General features: G+C 38.2%; 2 protein-coding genes across 9 annotated transcripts in view; one reads left to right on the top strand and one right to left on the bottom strand.

Moving 5' to 3' along the window:
* Positions 1-20,967, bottom strand: part of RB1 (RB transcriptional corepressor 1) — a 209,059-nt gene extending 188,092 nt beyond the window's left edge. For 3 of the 5 annotated variants that reach the window (XM_010592619.3, XM_064270128.1, XM_064270129.1), the window contains exons 1-2: positions 20,613-20,966; positions 17,096-17,222 (exon numbers count right to left, since the gene is read on the bottom strand). In XM_010592619.3, the coding sequence (XP_010590921.2) occupies positions 17,096-17,222; positions 20,613-20,797 (312 nt within the window). In that variant the 5' untranslated portion in view covers positions 20,798-20,966. Of the gene's footprint in view, positions 1-17,095; positions 17,223-19,938; positions 20,356-20,612 lie in introns of those variants that run through there. The other 2 variants (XM_064270131.1, XM_023551310.2) reach the window with 2 other exon arrangements.
* Positions 19,412-22,566, top strand: part of LOC111751332 (cbp/p300-interacting transactivator 4-like) — a 45,432-nt gene continuing 42,277 nt past the window's right edge. For all 4 annotated transcript variants that reach the window (XR_010318206.1, XR_010318205.1, XR_010318207.1 and 1 more), the window contains exon 1: positions 19,412-20,622. Coding sequence is in view for 1 of the 4 variants with exons in the window: in XM_064270142.1 (XP_064126212.1) it covers positions 20,289-20,622 (334 nt within the window). In the remaining 3 variants the exon portion in view is untranslated. The remainder of the gene's footprint in view (positions 20,623-22,566) is intronic.

Here is a 22,566-nt window from a genome sequence, read left to right as displayed (position 1 = left end):
TCACCCATGAGTACTGTGCTCTTTAAAAAAAGAAAAATCAATTATATGAGATTTAGGGTCAACATTTACCCAAAAGCAAAGATGAGAAGGTAAGTGAGGGCAGAGAAGCTAAATTAATGGAACTAGAATCACCAGAATGGAAATAATGAGAATGTTGACACATTGTGAAAAATGTAACCATATCACTGAAGAATATACATAGAAATTGTTAAATAGGATCCTAATTTGCTTTGTAAACTTTCACCAAAAACACAATAAAATCTTATTTTTAAAAAAGCACATTAGATATTTTAATCACCTATGTTTGATTTAGTTCTTTAGTGGGAACCAGAACATAGATGCAATCAATAGTATAAAACTGGATGATTCACATAGCAAATGTAAATGATCCGTCTCCTAGGAGAGAATCCTAGAAGTGCAATCTCTAGATTAAAATATTTCTATATATATGTGAAGGGCTTGCATTTGTTTGTAACCAATAAAACCCATGATAAGCTTATACCTGGATGCCATCAAGATTTATTAAAGGGAAACTTTTTTATATAACCATGAATACTAGACTCTATTACAAATTCCTACTGTATAAAATATTTTGTTCATTTTTTTCCAAAACAACAGATTTTATCAGGACACAGTCCACAAAATTCAACACAAGACCATTTAATACAAATAATGCCTAAATGAAAAAATCAGTCTAACCACCAAATTTACAACCATTTAAAATCACATCTCTATCTTCATCAAGATTGCTTTTTATCAACTCTAACTGGCTCCAACCCCACTCTGGACCACATTGTCTCTCATCTCCTTCAAAAACCAAAACCCTGTTGCCGTCAAGTAGATTCCAACTCATAGCAACCGGACAGGACATAGTAGAACAGCCCCATAGGATTTCCAGGGAGTGGCTGGTGAATTCAAACTGCTAATCTTTTGGTTAGCAGCCATATTTCTTAACTGCTGCACCACCAGGGCTCCCATCTCCTTCAAGACCTTACATATTAATTCCTCCTTCTGTCTTTTATATTGCTCTAACGATTCTCTCTCTAAAAGTTTCTTTCCCTCTGGTTACAAACAAAATCAAATCACCTTAAATTAAAAAAAAAACTCCCTCCACCCCTGGTCCTTATCAAGCTACTGTCCTCATGACACACACACTCCCCCTTTCACTCTACATGCACACCTCACTATACACTCTCACAGCACACATATACTGCACCCAACGGACGCATTCACACCCCTCTCATAAACACTATCCTACTGAGGCTCTTTGTTAAGTCTCCAAAGTTCTCTGCCTTTCTATATCAAATGGCCTTTCCAGTTTCAATTACAAAGATCGCTTACGCAGCATCCAACACCGTTGAAATTTAACTCCCCCACATCTCTATGAAATTTTTTATCCTATGCTTCTGAAATACTCTAACACCCTTATTCCCTTTTCTTTCTCCTTCACAATTTTTTTTAGTGTTTCCTAACCACTTTTTTCTACCTTCTCTTCAGTGTCCCTGGGTGGTGCAAACGATTAACGCATTCGGCTGCTAAACAATAGGTTGGATGTTCAAGTCCACCCAAAGGCATCTCGGAAGGAAAGTCTGGAGATTTACTTCTGAAAAATCAGCCACTGTAAACCCTATGGGGCGCAGTTCTACCCCGGCAAACACAGCGTCACCATGAGTTGGATCAACTTGACAGCACCTGGTCTTGTCGTTTTTGCTTTTCCTTAGCTATCTCATCCACTACCAGATGGTTCTCATATTTCACCTCCCAATTTCCAGCCCTGATTGCTCTCTCAAGCTCCAGGCCCTATTTCCTAGTGGCAATTTACAACCTAAAATCTGTAACTGATTTGTATTCTTTAAGATTTTAATGAGAATTATGAAAAGGTTCAGAACAGCACCTTAAAAATTACTAAAACAGAAGAAAAATAATTCTTCCAACTCAGCCAACAGAATCACCAAAAGACAAAGTAGAACACAAAGAAAAAAGTGGGCAAAGGACAAGAAAAGCATTTTTCAAAAGAAAAAACAGTACTTTTCAATAAACATACTTGAAAGTGCTAAACTTCTGAATGCCAAGTGAGGGACAATTTGTTAATATTCATCAGGATCCTTAAAATAGCTCCTATACTTTTATATCTAAGAGTTAACCCAATGCAAATAATCATAGATGTGAGTCCAGCTTTAATGTCATGGATGTTCAAAGATTTTTAATAGCAAAAAAATACTGGGGAAAGCCTAAATATCTTAAAATAGAATGGCTAAATTACGATAGATTTATAACATAGAATACTACTCACACTTAAAACATTTTCAAAGCATATTTACAAGAAATATGTGAAAATACTCAAGCTATAATGTTAAGATAAATTCTGTGTATATTTTGATTACAATTTTGTGTAAAAGAAAAAAGAAGGAAGAGAAGGCAAAAATACATCAAAATGTTAATGATTATCACTAGGCAGTAAGTTTATGAATGATTTTCATTAATCCTGGATGAAAAAAATTTTTTTTTTCTGGATATATTTTCTAAATTATCTATAATGATAAAGTAGTGGGAAAAGTTAAGTCAACAAAAAAAGTTCTAAATTTTTATAAAACAAGAAATAAATTAGAAATAATCTCAAGAAAAATCTTAAAATACCAAAATTTTAATTACATATTGTGTTAGTTATCGAGTGTGGCTATAACACAAATACCACAAGTGGATGGCTTTGACAAACAAATTTATTCTCTTGCAGTTAAGGAGACTAGAAATCCAAACTGAGGGCACCAGCTCCAGGGGAAGGCTTTCTCTCTCTGTTGGTTCCTTGTCTCCTTTCAACATCAGTGGGCCTACCTTTCTTTGGAAATCTCCACGTCTTGGCACCAGTCTTTCCCTGGGTCTAGGACTTTCTCAGCACAGGGGTCCTGGATCCAAAGGGCGCGCTCTACTCCTGGCTCTTCTTTCTTAGAGGCAGGAGGTCCCTATCTCTGCTTGCTTCTCTCTCATTTTACCTCTTGTAAGATAAAAGGTGATGCAGGCCACTTCCCAGGGAAACTCCCCTTATGTGGGATCAGGGCTGTGACCTGATTAAGGCTATTGCATCCAACCTAATTCTCTTTAACATAATCTAATCTTACCTCATCAACCACAGACAGATATTAGGATTTACAATACATAGGACAATTACATCAGGTCACAAAACAGAGAACCATCACACAATACTGGGGATCATGGCTTAGCCAAGTTGACACATATTTTGAGGGGACATAATTCAATCCATGACAAATACATTACAGTTTAAATCAAAATCTACAACCAACACCTGAAAAGGCCACCTATTACACACCCACTCTTCACTTATCGACATGGTTAGGTTCCAAAGACCAGGACACTATGCAAAAATCAGCATTATGCAAAAACGGAGGATGACCACATCAGATCACAAAATGGAGGATGACTACATTATTACCTAACTGCCAAATTACATCATTATATAATGGCCAAATTACATCATTATGTAACAGCCAAATTACATCATTACATAACTACCAAATCACTGAGAATCATGGCCCAGGCAAGTTGACACATAGCCTTAACCATCACAGCCAGCATTACTCCCGCCTCACAGCACCTCAGCGTTCATTACTGCCAGACTTACACCGTTAATGTGCAAAATTGTTGGACAGTAGATTTTTTTACTATTGTCATAAATGCAAATTGTTGGGTAACAAGATGGTCAATAAGTGAGAAGTAGGTGCACTACCAAGCAGTTGAGTTCATTTGAACCGCCGTAATAATAAGGGTTCAGTGGTAGAATTCTTGTCTTCCGTGCAGGAGACATCGGTTCAACTTCCGGTGAACGCACCTCACGCGGAGCCCCCACTTATCTATCAGTGGAAACTTGTGTGTTGCTATGATACTGCCTAGGTTTCAGCAGAACTTCCAGATTAAGATAGACTATGAAGAAAAGCCTGGCAACCTACTTCCAAAAATCAGCCAAAGAAAATCCTAGGGATACAACAGTTCGATCCACAACTAATCATGGTGACAGTGCAGGACTGGGGAGCACTTCCTTCCATTATGCAAGGGTCACCATGAGTCAGGCCAACTCCGGGCAGTCAACAACAATGGCAACCCCTAATCAGCAACGGGTTCTCCTTGGTTTTTTGACAATGCATTAACTTATAAAAGAGCTCCACCAAGTGGTTACATAAATAATCTTGGAAACATCAGAATTATGATAACTAACGGCAGTGAGTGAGTGAATGTGAACTTAAACTGCAATTTTAAAAGTTAAAAGTACTATTATCTCTAGTCTGCCTTATTAAACACCACCAACGTGAAAATAAGCCAAAATAAATGTGCTTCCTACCTAAGAATAAAAAGAATACATTCCTATACTTGATTCATGGGACTATACTGATTAGTAGTAAGGTTACAAGTTAAACGTATTACAGGAATGGCAGGGATAAGAACTTTCTTCTGTCAACTACTACTGGATCTCCTCACCCAGTAAATATAGGAACAGAAAGGATAGTATACTAATATTCCCGAAATACCTCCCTCTCACTAGCATATCAGCTGACCGCAGTCTGGTTGTAATTCCTTGATATGCACAGAAGCTGTAAAAGGCAAGAGTGGCATAGCTAAGAAGAATGCAAAAGCTAACCTTGCTTGTACTGTGTCACATTTTTGATACACAGTGTAGGGGTAAACCCCACCTGAATCAGCTATCCCTTACAAAATGCCTTCATGGGACAGGAGTTCATTTTACACCCAAAAAAAACATATGTCTGGCAAGTTCAGACTTCCCTTGCCTCTGCCCAAGAGATGAGCTCAGGAACTCCCTCTCTTAAAAACTCTCACAGAATTCAATGCACAGGCCTATCTGAGCACTTAATTGAACTGTGTTTTACTTGCTTTCTCATTTGTCCATATTGCAACTACTCTGTAAGCATCATGAAGGCAGGGGAATTATATCTAATTCACTATTATATGCCAAAAGCCTAGTACAGTGCCCAAAACTAACTTCATATTAAATGTGCAATTATTTTAAAAAAAAAATTAAAAGCAGTAGCAATGGCCATATTCCAATGCAGGATAGAGTGGTGGCTTTTTTTTTTTTTTTCCTTTATTTTATTTTTTTAATATGCTCAGAGAAACAAGCAGCAATTGAACCACTAGTACAAAGTATACGGAAAGACCGTTGGTTCTACTACAGTTGCTTCCACTCAAAGGCAACTAACAACGAGAATAGTTCCTTCGCTCCCATTCACGTATGGATGACTAACCAGTGAGCATCAGCAAGGGTAAATGACACAGAGATATGACATTACGGACCTCATTTTCTAAACAGATAATGAGTAACTGACCCAGAACTTAGTTTCTGGTCAAGCTCTCTGGTTAGTTTGAGCCCAAGGCCCAAAGATGAGCAATCCAATATGACAACCACGAAGGTGAAAAAAACGGCCATCATATTCAAACTGCCACTAATCGGTTTTTCTGTAAAACATCTACAAAACTGGTGCCTACCATTCTTGGAGAAGAGGTTTAAAAATATTGCGGAAGGGGACTAGTATCCACGATACAAATTCAATTACATGAATAAAAAATCTTCTGAAGTTTGCATGTCAAGTCCTACCAATATCACATATACTGTTTCAAAAACATAACATACCATTAATGAATAAATGAGTTGGCATTAGAGTAAAAGAATTCCATGTTGGAGGACAAATGAAAGAGATCATTCAATCATCTAGTCCAAGGGTCACAATCTGTGGCCTGGGGATTTCAACTGATATAATGATAGTCTTTGGCAAATTTTTTAATATTTAAAAAACCTAAGGAAAACCCATGTTTGTTTTCAATAAGTCCATAGTAACCAAAATGGCAAATACTTTGCTTTTGCAAGAATCAGTTCATACTGTGTGGAAACATAATTCATCTTACCCAGAAAAAAAAAAAAATTCTTAATTCGTCTTAAGTTGATGAAAAATACTGGTTGGCAGCTTTGTACATCCCGAACAAAACTAGTAAAAATAATTAATAACAAAGTTTGGTAGACAGTTTCTGAAACAGATTCACTGAGGGAAAAACTAACAGGGGTGGTGGTTTTAGAGTCCAGCATAATTCAACTTACACTAAAAAATAGTGTATAAAATACAAAAATCAAGGCATATGTTAAAGAAGTACATTGAAACATATAGGGATAGGAATGTTTGTTTTACATTCTTTGTCCTACAAACTAATTCACTCCCAAACTCTACTAAAAATCTGAGTCTCGTATATAAACTTGATTATCTCTTTATACCTGAATATATAAAGAAATTAACTACCAATCTGAAGATCAATAATAATGAATATCAGGTCTCTAAAATTATGAGGATCAATAAGAAAAAAATTAATTGACTGACAGTTTATTTTCAACCATTTTTTTTTCAAGACTATATCTGTTGTATCTAAATTTATGTAGGGTTTAGAGATGTTTAAAGCACAGAAAAACACCTCATCCTATTAAATTAACATTTAAGATACCCCAGCTCACTTAGCAGCCCATAACAATCTCCACCATCATTTCAATCCTATGGAGGAGGAGGTGTTACAGCAGTGTCTCATGTATCCTTTCTATAACTACTTCTAGTATTTTAACAGGGTTGACACTATGGCCATTTGTGGGCAACTCAGAGGGAAGGTTAGCTTTTTGTTTGAGTTTTTTTGGAGGTTAGTTTTTTAAAAGAAACCATGTTATGACTTTTCAATATTTAATTATTTATATGCCAACTTGTACTAGAAAAGATTAAAGAAATCTAAAAAACAATATGTGCAACATGACAAAATAAAACCGAAAGTAAGTGGGTAAAGACATTGTGCATTTTTGAGAGAATAATTTTAGACATTATTTTTTCATTCATTCAATAAATATTTATTAAATGCCTACCAAGCACCAAGTATTGTTCTATCAGTAAACAAAACAAACATTCCTGTTTCCTGGAGCTGACGTTTTAAGCAGGTGAAGAAAGGCAAAAAAGAGTATAAACATAAACTATGTTAGAAAAAGAGCTGGGTAAGATGGATAGGGAGCCCTGGTGGTTCAGTGGTTAAAGACTCAGCTGCTAACCAAAAGGTGGACAGTTTGAATTCACCAGCTGCTCCTTGGAAATCCTATGGGGCAGTTCTACTCTTTTCTACAGGGTCATTATGAGTCGGAATCTAGTCGACAGCAACATGTTTGTTTTTTTGGTTTTAAGATAGAATATTCAAGGGAAAGGTAGAGGCAAGTTACAGTACTAAACAGAGTGGTCAAGGCAGGCTTCATTGAAAGGTAATATTTGAGCAAAGGCTTTATTCTATGAGCAAAGGCAATCCATTACATTCTTTTTTTAAAAATCTTGAATACCTTCTGACCCTTGTAGTTCCACTTCTGGGAATCTACACTACAGATGTACTCTCATTTATGCACTAAAATTTACATACAAGTATATTCACCGCTATTCACCGCAGTAGTCTGTCATATTAAACATCCAAAAGCAAACTAAATGTCTCTCAATAGTTAAATAAATTGATATACAAATGGAAAATACATGACATGACCAAATAAAATCTAAAAAGATTAAGATAAACACAAAGGGAGGGCCATCCTTCAAGATATAGTCCTAAATGAAAAAGGCAAGATGCAGAACAATGCAAACACTAGAAATTGTTTTATTGGTTGTGCCTGGGGAAAGGAAGTGAATGGCTTAGAGATAGAAATGTGAGGAAGACTTGACTATTTACACTTTCGTTTCTTTTGAATTTTGAACCATGTGAATCTATTGCTATTCCAAAAACATTACTAATAAATTGTTTTAGAAGTGTAAATAATAAAATCTCAATTAGATATAATAAAAATCCTTAAGTGTGTGTAGGAGAGACTGGAGGAAAAGAATGAGTAAAAACCAAAATCTAAGTCCTTTTTTACTAAGTTGTAGCAGGGTCTCTTAACAGTAATAATCAAACCCCTACTTCACTGTAGTTCATCGATCGACATTCACCAAAAACTGGTAAAACTCATCTCAAAGGAAAAAGGAGGACCAGAGAAGAGGAATACAAAAAAAGAAGCTTTGCTTGCTTTGGCTTTAGTAGGATACTGACTACAATACTGCATCTAATTCATTCCAAAAAAGCATGTCAGTCACTCAAATTTACCATGGTAGAGCTATTGTCCTAAATTCACCTCCTTTCCTCTTTTTATGGTACCCATTCTAGAAACGATAGCTGAGAATCCTTTAGGCTAATTTCTTAGTTCCCCCACAGTGTTCCCTCACAGTGCCATCCATCGCTGTGAATATGCCAGGCTCTAACACTTTTTTTTTTTTTTTAACACTAGAAACCTGCACCTTTGATTCCTCTCTCTTCCTCACCCTTGTATCAAGCAATCACAAAAATCCTACCTACTTCCCAAAATATTGCTTAAATTTGTCCCTTGTTCTAGGTTACTACAATAGCTTGATCAGTCTTTTTGCTTCTCTGATCTAAGCTCATCCTGCTGCTAAAGTAACCATTCTGGAATAATCGTCTCCAAAGTGGAATGCTTATAAAACCAAACCACCCAAACCCAGTGCCGTCGAGTCAATTCCAACTCATAGCGACCCTATAGGACAGGGTAGAACTGCCTCATAGAGTTTCCAAGGATCGTCTCACGGATTTGAACTGCCAACCTTTTTGGTTAGCAGCCATAGCACTTAACCACTACGCCACCAGGGTTTCCATGGAATGCTTATAGTACAGCTAAATTATTGAGTCGACCAAGAAGCAAATATCAGAACTCCACTATGTTTTATCTAAAAATGAAGCTTTAAAAAAATTTTTTTAAAAAGGAAGTAAAACACAAGCCACAGAAGAAAATATTTGCAAATAAGATAGATCTCAGGAGGAACTTGAATCCAGAATACATAGAGAATCCTTACAATTCAGTAATAAAAAGAAAATAATCCAAATTAAAAGTGGGAAAAGAATGTGAACATTTTTCCTACACTGACATACATATATAATGGTTAATAACTACACGAAAAGATGGTCTACTTTACTGGCCACCAGAGAAATGCAAATGCAAAACACAAGGTATTACTAGGATGGTTGTGATCAAAAGGACAGACAATACCAAATGTTGGTAGGACATGAAGAAATTGAAACCTACATACATCGTTGGTGGGAATGCAAAGTGGTGCAGCAGCTTTGGAAAACAGTTTGGCAGTTCCTCAAAAGGTTAAACATAAACCTACCATATGACCTAACAATTTCTACTCCTAGGTATATATAACCAAGAAAAATAAAAACATATGTCCACATAAAAACTCATATGTTCATAGCAGCATTATTCATAATAGCCAAAAGGTAAAAACAACCCAAATGTCTACCAACTGATGAGTGCATAAATATAAAGGAATATAAAGGAATGAGGTACTGACACATGCCACAACATGGATGAACTTTGAAAACATCATGTTATATGGAAGAAGCCAGTCACAAAAGACCACAAGATATTGTTATGATTCCATTCACATCAAATGTCCAGAATAGGCAAATCTATAGAAAACAGGTTAGTGGCTACCCAGGGCCAGCAGGGTTTGAGGGAAATTAGCGGTGACTGCTAATGGATACAAAGTTTTTTTTGGGGGGAGTGACAAAAATGTTCTAAAATTGATTGTGGTGATGGTTGCACGACTCTGAATATGCTTAAAAATGTTAGATTGTATGATATATAAATTATATTTCAATAAAGCTGTTAATATTTTTTTAGTAATCACCTCCAAGGGCAACCGATGCTTACACTGTTTCTACATTTGAAGAAAATTTGCTTAATTTAGTTACACGGAAGAAGGGAAGTAAAGTGAAAATGCTTATGATCTGCCTCTTACCAACATCATTGTCATTTCAAAAATTATCAGCGCCGTACTAAGGATGAGAAGTCAGCCATATTCAGTTCTCATAGGCTTCAACACTGACTCACTGGACCAGATATATGCCAAAAAAAAAAAAAGGCTTTGAATTCAAACTAACCTTTTGAAATGGTATATCACTACTGGAAAATTACAGTAAACTATAATCAGGACAGGAAACCCTGGTAGTGTAGTGGTTAAGTGCTACGGCTGCTAACCAAAGGGTCGGCAGTTCAAATCCACCAGGTGCTCCTTGGAAACCCTATGGGGAAGTTCTACTCTGTCCTATAGGGTCGCAATGAGTCGTTATCGACTCGACAGCACTGGGTTTGGTTTGGTTTTGAAAATCAGGACACACTCAAAAGGACTATTAGGATTTAAAATAAGGAACCTATGTATAAATTTTTAGAAACATAGACAGACCAAAAGTAAAATTATGAAAAAACAGTATTAGTAAATATTCATTGACTACTAATAATGTTCCCAGAATTTCTTTAATGCTTTATGTACATTATCTATTATAAACTTATCAGATAGTTGTTATTACTCTCACTTTATAAATGAGGGAACTGAGGCAAAACAGGTACAGTAACTTAGTGAAGTGGTGGGGTTGGAATTCAAACCCATATTTTGGCTCCAGCTCCCATGGTCTTAACTACTCTACTATATTGCCTATCTCTTCCAAATGAGTGGAATCAAGAGTAAATCACCTACTGCAACAAGGAGATGTCAGGATGACTTGAAGAGATTAGGAAGCACTATCATAAAAAGAACATTAAAGTGAGTCTTAAAAAAGGCAGAATTTGGGCCAAAGGAATAAGTGAGGGTCTTCTAAGAAGAGGAAGCTAGCAAAAATATAAATGCTGAGGGAGGAGAGCACAAAGCACTGGGGACCATCAATGAAAATAAAAAACAGACTGGTAAAAAGGTTAAAGTATCAGACTATGAAGGACTCCAAATACCAGAATAAGTTTGGTCTTTATTCTGTCTATAATTGGGGGGCGAGGGGAGAGGATATGGAGGAGGAGATTGAGAGGGGATTGTAACATTGACAAAAAAAAAAAAAATTGAAGCAAACGGTGGGGCAAACTGTGTAAACTAGTATTTTTTAGTGGTCAGGCAGTAGGATACACTGGAGAGAGGAAACACGAGAGACTAGTCAGAAGAAGACAACATGGCACAGCACAAGGCAAGAGTCAGAGCAGCACTGTTGGTAACCAGAGAAAGAAGGAACAGATGTGAGAGGCACTGCAAAAAAAGAGAACTTGAGGCTGAATGGATGGATTTAAAACAGAAGTGGCCTGACAGAGTGCCAATCAGTCCTACAGATAGATGTTAAATATGCAAATTATCAAGGCAAACATTTTCAGAAAGCAAAAGGTAGAGTATATAATTCCACTTACGCCTAGAATGCACAAAGCAGTCAAAGAGTGCTGCTCCCGCCCCTACAACAGGAAAAAGCCAGATAAACAATAGAATCATAATCTTTCTTGAACCCATCAAAGACCTGGGGTCTCAGGGCAATCATATAATCTGAAACCTAAGGAAAGGCAGGAACCTCCAAGGAGAGAAAGGACAGGAATACTGGCTCATCTGTGGCACAGCATAAAAGGAAGGGACAACGGGAACCATAAAAGCTGGTAAGGAGAATTCTATTAAAAGTTTTAACCAATGCTGACTGTACGACAAAGCAAAAAAATAGTTTAAATATAAAGACATAGTTAACAGTAAAATGATGGGGAAAAAATATGCAATATAAACACTAATCCAAGAAAGGTGCACATAGTACACTTCAGAACAAAAAATGTAAATTGAGATAAAGAGAAACATTACATAATGACAAAGAAATCAATTCACCATAAATATGTATGAACCTAAGAGTAACACACACACAGAGTCACTGCCGTCCAGTCGATTCTGACTCATAGGGACCCTATAAGACAGGGTAGAACTGCCCCACGTAGTTTCCAAGGAGCACCTAGTAAATCTGAACTGTCAACCTTTTGATTAGCAGCCGTGGCTCTAAACCACTACACTAGGGTTTCGACACCTAAGAATAGAGCTTCAAAACACATTAATCAAAAACTAATAGAACTGAAAAGACATAGGCAACTCCACTAGTAGAGACTTCAACATTCCTGTCAGCAGTCAATAAAACAAGTGGGCAGAAGGATACAGTAGATCTGGGAAATGTAATCATCCAACTTGACGTTAATTAACACTTAAAGGGCACTTTGTCTGGGTACCTAACCACAGCAGAATACACGTTCTTTTCAAATACCCATAGAGTATTCACTAAGACCGACCATTTTCTGGGACATGAAACAAGACTCAACAAATTTAGAAGAGCTGAAAAGACCAGAAAAGATTAGCATTAAATAAGAAATGAACCACAGAAAAATATCTAGAAAATCAGAAAACATTCAGGAATTAAATAGCATACTTCTAAGTAACCCACTCAAAGAGGAAGCTGCAAGAGAAATTAGAAAATATTTTCAATCAAATAAAAATGAAAACAGTATATCAAAATGTGTGGAACACAGCTCATGTGGTGCTTAGATGAAAGTTTACAGCAGAAAATGCTCAAATGAATGACCTAATCTTCCACCTTCAGAAACTACAAAAATATTTAAAAAAGGAAATTAAAACCAAAGCAAGTATTAAGAAAAAAAAAATAAAGAAAACAGCAGAAATCAATAAAACAGAAAAACAACAGCAAAAAAAAACTTAGTTTTTGAAAAAAAAATCAATAAAATTGATAAAACTCTAGTCAGCCAGATCAAAAAAAAAGAGCAAATCACCACCATTAGAAGGGACATGACTACACATCCTGCAGACATTAGGAGGATGAGGGAAAACGTGGAAAACTTCTTTCCACAAATTCAGTACCTTAGATGAAATGAACAAACTCCAGGAACAACATAAACTATTAATGTGAACTCACAAAGAAATAAATAACCAGAGTAATTCTTTATCTATTACAGAAAATTTGAAGTTAAAAACTTTCCCACAAACAAAACTCCAGGTGCAGATGGTTTCACTGGGGAATCTATCCACTAGACATAGTAGTCCACCAAGAAAGAATACAGGCTGTACCATAAAAACAACTAGCAATAAATTTAAAAGGCCCCCAAAAAAAATCTAAAACAAGGTTTTAGACCTCCTGTGTGTCTAAGGACCCCGGGTGGCACAGTGGTTAAAGTGCTCACGTGCTAACCAAAAGGTTGGGAGCTCGAACCCTCCAGCCACTTTGCAGAAGAAAGATGTAGCGGTCGGCTTCCGTAAAGATTACAGCCTTGGAAACCCTGTGGGGAAATTCTACTCTGCCTCTAGAGTCGCTAGGAGTCAGAATCCATTCAACGGCAGTAAGTTTTTGGTTCTGTGTGTCCATCTGCACTGACAGCAATTATTTTAAAAACAAATATAGGTGTTAATTAAAGTTCCTTAGTATTTAACTGTGAGAACACTAACCTACACATTTAAGAAGCTCAACCAACTCCAGGCAGAATCAACAGATGAATGAATAAACAAAGTGTGGAATATACATACAGTGATTCAGCTCATAAAAAGCAAAGAAGTTCTGACACATGCTATAACATGCATGAACCTTGAAAATATTATGTTAAGTGAAATAAGCAAATTCACAGAGACGGATTAGATCAGAGGTTACCAGGGACTGGGGGAAAGGAACAATAGAGAGTTATTGCTTAATAGGTACAGAGTTTCTGTCTGAGGCAATGAAAAAGTTTTGGAAATAGATAGCGGTGATAGTTGCACAACATTGTGAATGCCCCTAAACTTTAAAAATGGCAGATTTTGTTATATACATTTGGCCACAATGAAATAAAAAAAAAAAAAGTATTGCCCAAGTTGTCGCATTCTTATTTCAATGGAGATAGCCAACTGCCACTAGAATAGCTGCATAGGAAACAGGCTCATTTTGTCAATACAGTTGTCCCTTGGTATCTGAGGGGTATTGGTTCCAGAACACCCCCCCTCCCCATGGATACCAAAATCTAAGGATGCTCAAGTCCTTTATATAAAATGGCACAGATTTTGCATATAGCCTACATACACCCTCCTATATACTTTAAATTATCTCTAGATTACTTATAGCACCTAATACAATGTAAATGCTATGTAGTTGTTTCATCACAACTGAAGTTTTGCTCTGGAAGGTAGCCTTTCTCTTCTATGTGTTTCTTCAGTTCTGGGAATGCTGATGCTGCCCGGTCCAAGTCTCCCCTGATCTTGGAGTTCTTGAGGCTACAGCAGTTCACAGAGCTAGCCAGCCATCCCTTACTAGACTGACACTCCTTCCTCTCACGCTTCTCAACCCCTCACACTTAGCCTGTGAGGGATTGCTTTGACCACTTCATTGTTTTTTAGCAGCCATTTTTTCACAGAAACAAAGGGTACACACAAGTATTGAACAAATGAGACTGGAAGCAAAGAATACTCAAACAACAAGTGCTGGAGAGAGACTGAGGATCTCTGAAACGGTGGGCGGCTACAGCAGGGTATGCCTGCACATCGCTTCATTCGTGTGGATTCAGTGTGGTGCTTGGTATGCAGCAAATTCAAGTTTTGATTTTGGAACTTTTTTTTCCCCAAATATTTTCAGTCCATGGTTGGTTGAATCCATGGATGCAGAAACCGCCAATACAGAAGGCAGACTGTATATCCCCTTCTCGGCATACACTCTATCACATTCTCGTTTAGAAATTATTGTATAAATAGAGGTCAGATTCTCAGGCCATCCCTCAAAAACTTAATGGTCGCTTAAAATAATATTTCTAAGGAAAAGGTCTATTGAATTACAACAGGTCAGCAGAATATCCTCCTCTGTCATACCCCTCCCCCCATCCCCCCACCCAAAAGTGAAAGGTTTGCTAAATTCCACAGGTAGCATGAGTTTCCTTTCTTATCTTCCTTCAGCATACAACCAGGAAAGATGGCACAAGTCCTAGTCTTCACGATGATCCCATTATGAAATGAAATTTAACCTGCAGCAGTTCCCATGGAAGGTGCTGGGTACAAAGATAGGAGGAGAAAAAAGAAGAGTTCGCCAAGCCTTTCTTCCACACACGCTGAGTGGGTTCGAACTGCCATCCTTTGGGTTAGCAGCCAATCACAAGCTGCTTTTGCCACCCAACCAAAAAAAACCTGTTGCTGTCAAGTCAATTCTAACTCAGAGTGCTCTATAGTAGAACCGCCCCCATAGGGTTTCCAAGCAGCGGCTGGTGGATTCAAACTGCTGATCTTCTGGTTAGCGGCCACAGGTCTTAACCAGTGGGCCACCAAAAAAAACCTAAACCAAACCTGTTGCCATTGAATGGATTCTGACTCATAGCGACCCTCCTAAAAAGTACCTAGTAACATTTTCCCATGTGTATTTAACTCAGAAGTCCAGAAGGGCTTCTACTATTAAAACTATTATTGCTATTTTTCAATACAAAAAAAAGTTTTGCATGAACTAGTCTAAAAACCTAACACAACACCATATCATACTTCCAGACAAATCTGGAACATAACCCACTTATAAATTGAGAATTACCTATATTCACCAATACTCTTTATATGAGTTATCTATCCCTACCTTTCTGAAAACTAAAAATCTATTATTTTAGGAAGAGACAGAGGTGAAAGAGCTACGACTCCTTTTAACTGAGGATGCACAAAAACAGCTTTGTACACGGAGTACCCAAAGCAGTGGAAAGATACACAAATGCTCTGGAATGATAATATTGAAATAATTTCATTTAGGATAGTAAAGAAATCATCCTCATCTGCACATGGAGGCTTCAGTAGTTCTCTCTTTCTTTAGATAGTTTTGAGAATATGTTCGGATTTTTGGAATTGTGGGCACTTGTTTTCCCCTTTTTATGACTAGAGATTTTTCATACAGTTTTAAACACTTATGGTATGTACATAAACACATTTTGCTGTGATCTGATCAGTGAAAACAAACATGTGCTCTTATACAATGCTAATCAGAAAGTAAATTCACTAAATGTGTCTGACCGGTGTGCAATTTAGCAATAATTATTCGGAATCTTATAAACATTCCTAACTTTTGACTCAGTAATTCAATGCGTAAGAATTTATTCTAAGAAAATAAAGATTCTTTCGTTGATTCATTTAACAAATTTCCAAGGACTTACTTTGTACCTGGCATTATTCTTATGATTAAGGATGTTTATCACATTATTTTACAGAATAAAAAAGTTGAAAAAAATCTAAATGTCCATAATAGTAAGAGTTAACAAATTAAAATACATACAAAGGACAAAATATTATACCACCACCAGAAACTATGTTATCAAAGAATATTTACTGACATAAGAAAATGCTGATATGTTAAGCAAAACGAAACAAAAAAAAGCAAGATCAAAATTACATATGTCTATGATCTCAAATCTGTATTTGAGATCTTTTTAGCCAGCAATCTTGGTCTAGTTACTTAACCTCACTCTACTTCAGCTTCTTCATCTGTAAAATGAAAATTTTACATGTAAATCGAAGATTTTATATTTTACATGTGAAATAAAGATTTTACATTTATATTCAAAATAACTATTTTACATGTGAAATGGAAACTACATTTTATACATAAAATAAAAATTTGCAAAACAAAAATTTGCAAAGTAAAAATTTCATATCTCAACGGATTGTTAAATGAGTTATTTGCAAGATGCTTTAATATCCTCTTACACACGGGGTTACCATGAGTCAGAATCAATTGATTTTTCTGCCATACAAATAAAGTACTAGGAAATTGTTCACTGTTATTATTATACATACACAAATATACACCAAAAATAAAAAACGAATACATCAAGACAGTATCAGAGATCCTGAATTCTAACAAAACTGATTCTGAGACAATCAGGAAACTTAAATATTGACTGCATATTAGAAGACATTAAAAATAATTTTATAAGGTGTGGTTGTGTTCCTTTAAAAGTCTCTATATCATAGAAATACATAGTGATGTATTTATAGCTAAAATGATATGATGTCTAAGATTTGTTTTAGGGGGATATATGTAATTTTTTAATGTTATCAGAGGCGAATTACCTCTGAATAATGTAATTATTACTAGCTTTTATTTTCTCTGTTTTCCTATTTTCTTAATTTTCTACATTGATTCAGAATTATTTTTAAAATGAGAAAAAAGTTTTTAATAAAATTCTTACCAATACACCATCTGCAGATGAAACTTTCTCCCACGTTAACCAAGCTCTTTCTCTGACATGATCTGGTATCTTTAATTTCTGACACAATGCAACAAAATCAGGGTCTTCAGTTTCTTCAAATTCAAGCCTGCCAAATGAATATATAAATATATAAAATACTCACACACTTACAAATCAAGCTGATGAAGCAAAACACTTGTTTCAATAGTTTGTACATAATAGCACTATCCTGAAAGACAGCATCACTAAGTTCTTTAAGATACTATTTTTTCTTTGAAAAAAATTACACTTAGAATTTAAACATATGCTTATCTTATTCCCTGGCTTTCCAAATTAAGGACACCGTACAATAAAAAAATGTCTGCTGGCATGGTGAATCACATATACTTCAGACCAATAAAATAACTTCGTGAAGGAAAGTAAGTACAATAGCTTCAGGGGTTGGAGGGGGGAAACTGGGATACTGACAAGAGCAAGAACAGCCCATAGATAGTATTACACAATCAATTCAGTGTCAGTGCCTTTACTAAAGTGTAGTCTACACTTACTAAACTTTCAAATAATCTCTCTGCCTAGAAGCACTTCTTACATGATGATTAACTTGATATAAATTATTGCTATGCTTATTTCAGTCCCTTGTTCTTAATCTTTCTTAACCAAGATAGGCATTCAATACATTCTGGTCGGTTAATTCCTTGTCTTTTTAAGTAGACAGTCCCAGCTTACAACAGGGTTCTATTCTGACTCTGTCATAAGATGTAAGTCAAATACCTCTTTTTTTTAGTTTTCATTATCAGTATCTTTATAAATCCATCTTTGAACATCTGCAAGTGAACACCTAAGAATAACATCAGCAGATCACATGCTGCAATGCTGTATGCAGTACACATTACTAAGGATACGATGTACCGAAAAAGGAAGTCATCATTATGGTTCGTCGTAAGTCAAGTACTTCGTAAATTGGGAACTACCTGTATTTACTATGACCCTGTAGAAAGTCCTTAAATGTCATGGTTTCACTGAATTTCCACATCAGCCTTACCATGTAAGGACCCTTATCATCCTTGTTTTACCGAAGAATAAACGAAATCAGAGAAGTTAAAGCATTCACCTGAGCTCACTGCCAGTACTAAGTGGTAAACCAGGATATGAACCCAACAGTCTAACTCCATAATCCACGCTCTTGACCACTACTCTATACTGCCAGCTCCTTTTTCAAAACATAATTAACATCTGATAACCTCAACAATGAAGGTGGTATGCTGTTCCTAGTGACAGTTTCCCTTCCAGCCTCATCATTTAAAAACCCTTTGCCATCGAGTCGATTCCAACTCATAGCGACCCTATAGGACAGAGTAGAACTGCCCCATAGAGTTTCCAAGGAGCGCCTGGTGGATTCAAACTGCCAAACTTTTGGTTAGCAGCTGTAGCATTTAATCACTAGGCCACCAGGGTTTCCACCACATCATTTAGGCCAGAGATAAATGCAACAGAATGTGATCTCAACTCTCAGGGCAGAAATGGTTCTTGCTGGGAATGCAGTTAGAGCTGAGCCCTGAATCCATCCCTATGCAGGTTACTCAGCCTCAGATTGCCAAGCTGTGGTCCTACCCTTGCTAAATTGTTAATCTGTAGAGTCTGATTGAAGATGCTAAGGAATCCATTGTGAGTACGGATAATCAAAGGCAGACTGTATTTTGCATGGCTTTGAAGTACAAGGGTTTGAGTTCCCAAAGAATTTTTGATCATTCCATCACTTAAAGGTATATAAAATAATGTGTTGGGGAAAAAAAGAATGAAAGAAACAAATTTCTTCTTTTCCCAGGTGATGGTCAGAACTTCAATATTGCTAATTATCACAAAATAATCAAGAATGCTTTCAAAGTTATATGGATAACACTGAATTTTTTAAAGTAAATACTACTGCTCTTGCCAAAGAATAGTTTTCAGGTATTGGGCACATTAGAGTTTAATCAAAAACTAAAGTGTGATGTCTTCTTCCAAAACATCCCCCAGGCCTGTTTTTTGTTTTGTTTTTTACTAAGCTGTTAAGTCGATTTCCTGACTCATGGCAACTGCATGTGTGTCTGAGTAGACCTGTGCTCCATAGCATTTTCATCGGCTAATTTTTTGCAAGTAAATCATCCGATTAGCAGCCAAGCCATTAACCGTTTGCACTACCCAAGGATTTTTTTTAAAACTAGTAGGTATGATTTTCAGTTAACCCATAAGACAGTTCATTCAAATATATGAATTTTTAATATCCTTCCACAGGTCATTTCAATCTTTTACAATTTGGCCTGAACTCTGTTAGTGGCTGGGAAGTGGAAAGATATGTACAATTCAGTGAGGGTAAAACAGAACTTGGTGATGGACCAGAATGGAAGAAGGAATGGTGAGGGAAGAAAGCAGTCCCATTCCCCTACGATGGATCTGTATACAAAGAGCCTGAAAGAGAACCAGTGCTGACAATAAGGAATAAGGACAAATATGCACTTTTCAGTCTTAACTAGTTAACCGTAAAGTATCACAATCCAGAAAAATAAAATGTTGCAATCCAACAAATAGCTCTTTGTCATATTCTACCGCATCCACACGGCTTGCTTAAATTTAGATTTCACTTAGGGGGGAAAAAAAAAAGTTCGATGTTAGCACAAGAGCATCGCCAATTTTTTACCAAAAACAAACAGAACAAAACAAAGAAACAGGCGTCACCAAGATCCCTGATTGTAAAGTCAAAAAACAAAATGGAAGAAATAATGGCACATGCTGAGGCAGACTAACCTGCAAGGAGTTTTATCCAAAAGGAAAAAAAAGAAGTTTAGAAACTTTTAGGTACTTACACTAAATTGCCTCACAAAACTTGCCCAGTTCCTCTAAAGCATTCTGTTTCGCCAGTTACTACAGCTGGCTTTGAACCCCAAGGCCTCAAAGCACCCTGTGGACAACCGGCACCCAGGACCCTGCGCTAAGATCCGATGGCGTCTCCTGCAGCGGCGTCCAAGGCGTTTCTGGTCGGCCTCTCGCAGCATGGGGCTTTGGATGCAGTGCACACCCAGAAGCGAACACTTGGAACTCTTGCGTCGCAGAAGACCAAACAGAAAGCCAAAGAGCACGGGAGTACTACCAATCTCAACAAGAACAAAACTCGCTTCCTCTTCAACACACGCGCGTCAGTCATTTTTTGCATTTGATGGGAGCTCGAAATGACCCGCCGCCTCCAGCCTCCGATCTAGCACCTGTCACTTCGCTCAGCCAACCGAGCCCCACCCGCCCGACACCTGTCAACCTGGAGCCGCGACCCCTCCTGGCTGTCCTCCCCTCGCTCCGGATCCCGGAGCCCTGTCACCCTCCTCCAGACCCTCCGCGGTGGTGGGGGGCAAGGAGGAACCCTCTTTCGCCGGGACCGGGATCCGGGGCAAAGACGCGCCCCCGCCTAGATGCCCCGGCGCCGGTCCCGAAGCCCCCTCGGCTCCCTTCCTGCGTTCGCTCTGCGGGGGCGGCTCTGCTCACTCACCTGGCCAGAGGTAGGTCCTCGGAGCCACTGTCGTGCTCCGGATCCTCCTGGAGAGGGGGCGGTGGCGGCGGCGCCGGGGGTTCCACAGAGGCGGCGGCAGCCGCAGCAGCAGCCGCAGCCGCAGCCGCAGCGGCAGCGGCAGCGGCAGCGGCCGCGGCCGCTCTTCGGGGAGTTTTGGGCGGCATGACGCCCTCACAGGGTAGGAGCCAGCGAGCTGTGGAGGAGGGCAGGGCCGGGGGACGCGCGCACACGTCGGGGCACGCCCCGTCCTCTCTCGACTCCCGTTACAAAAATAATTTGAAGGTCCCCTGAGAAAAACCGGACAAGCCCTCCCCGCCCGGCAACCGAGCGCCGCGTCCAACCGCGGGAAAACGTCACTTCCGCCCGCGGCGTCACGTCCGCGAGGCTCCCGGGCCAGCCGGCGTCTGGCGGGCACCGGGGCGCCTGGCAGCGCGCGGGCGGGGGCGCAGGGACGAGCGGGGCTGGCCGGGAGACCAGGCCTGGCGGAGGCGCCCTCCCTGAGGTAGCCGCCGCTGCTGGGACCTGTTTCTACCTGTAGCTCTCCTTCCAGGCTGAGGTGCCCGTAATAGGGCAACAAAAAGAGTCTGTGGGGCAAAATTGGGCCCCATCTCTGTCATCTCTATCTTTGGGTCTGATCAGGGACTGTCACTCAGGTCCTGTAAGTTCTATCAGGCAAGCGCACCCTACACTGTCACGCCTCCTCTCTCCATGGGCGGTACCCTCCCTCTTCTGAGACCTCGCCCACCCAATCCGTTAAACCAGTCTACCAAAACAAAAACACCGCCGATTATCCCTTTAGCAAACGTTTCTGGAAGACCTAATCGGTGCTCCAGTTTACCAAGCACTGGGGGAAACAAAATGTAGGACAATTATTGGCCTTTTGGGGATCACTGGTTAGGGTAGGGAGGGGGCTGTGTGTAATGAACAAGTAAACAGTTTATAAACTGTTTATAAACGTTAAAAATAAGATTTTGTATCAATTCAAAAGAATAACAATATTTGATTGGTCTATGATTTAACAAACAATTTTCAAATTGGGAGAAGATTCTCTTCCTGCAAGAAGAAACTCCCAGAGAATGGAGATTTCACAGAGACTTAAAAATTTTTGTTTGATAAATACAAGTTTCCACTGTGATGAAATAATGATTACTCAGTTAACTTACATATTTATAGTTGAGAGCTCTTGAAATTAAAATCAAGGAAGCACACAGTCTTTTTCATTAAATCACAAGGTGATTGATTTCTTATTGACTGCTGTCTTCTAGCTGGGGGGATAAACAAGTTTAACCATGCTGCAAAGTTGAAGTTGGGGTGAAAGAACAAGCCAGTGAAGCTGCAGGCAAGATCAGTTTTGGGTCAGGTATTTTTATACTTGCGGGTGTGTGTGTGGGTAAGAGAAATTTCTTAAAGTAAAATGTCTATTTTTAATTAATTTTTTTGAGTCTTAATGGTGGTGTAAAGCCAGGAGGAACCATTGAAATGTGTAAAAGAGATCTTCGGAGGAGAAGTAGCAGTTGAATAGAAGTTTGCCAGCTTGATCTAAAATTTAAGGAAGACTTGCTGGATCCCAGGAAATGTGCTGGCCACTTTACATAATTATCTCATTTAATCTTCAGAAACAACCTTTTAAAATGGATAGTATTATTCACTTTTCAGATGAGGCTCAGAGGACTTAATTAATTTTCCCAATATCACAGAGCTGATGAGCAGAGGACTTGAACCTAGGTAATTTTGCTATGACTTATCTGTTACATTATACTGGTGAAGAAAACACCAAAAAGAGAGAAATAGCATGTGTACAGGCACAAAATCAACAGAAGAAAAGCTTTCTGGAGGTATCGCCGCCAAACATTGGCTTAGAAGCTGTATCTTTTCTGTCTCCTGGTATTGATTTATTATAATTGATTTTCTAGTTTTAGCACATGTTTTTCTT

The sequence above is a fragment of the Loxodonta africana genome, chromosome 17, assembly GCF_030014295.1.
Source record: "Loxodonta africana isolate mLoxAfr1 chromosome 17, mLoxAfr1.hap2, whole genome shotgun sequence".
NCBI classification, from domain to species: Eukaryota; Metazoa; Chordata; class Mammalia; order Proboscidea; family Elephantidae; genus Loxodonta; species Loxodonta africana.
The sequence above is the reverse complement of the archived record's forward strand: the minus strand, read 5'-3'. Positions and strand labels throughout refer to the sequence as shown.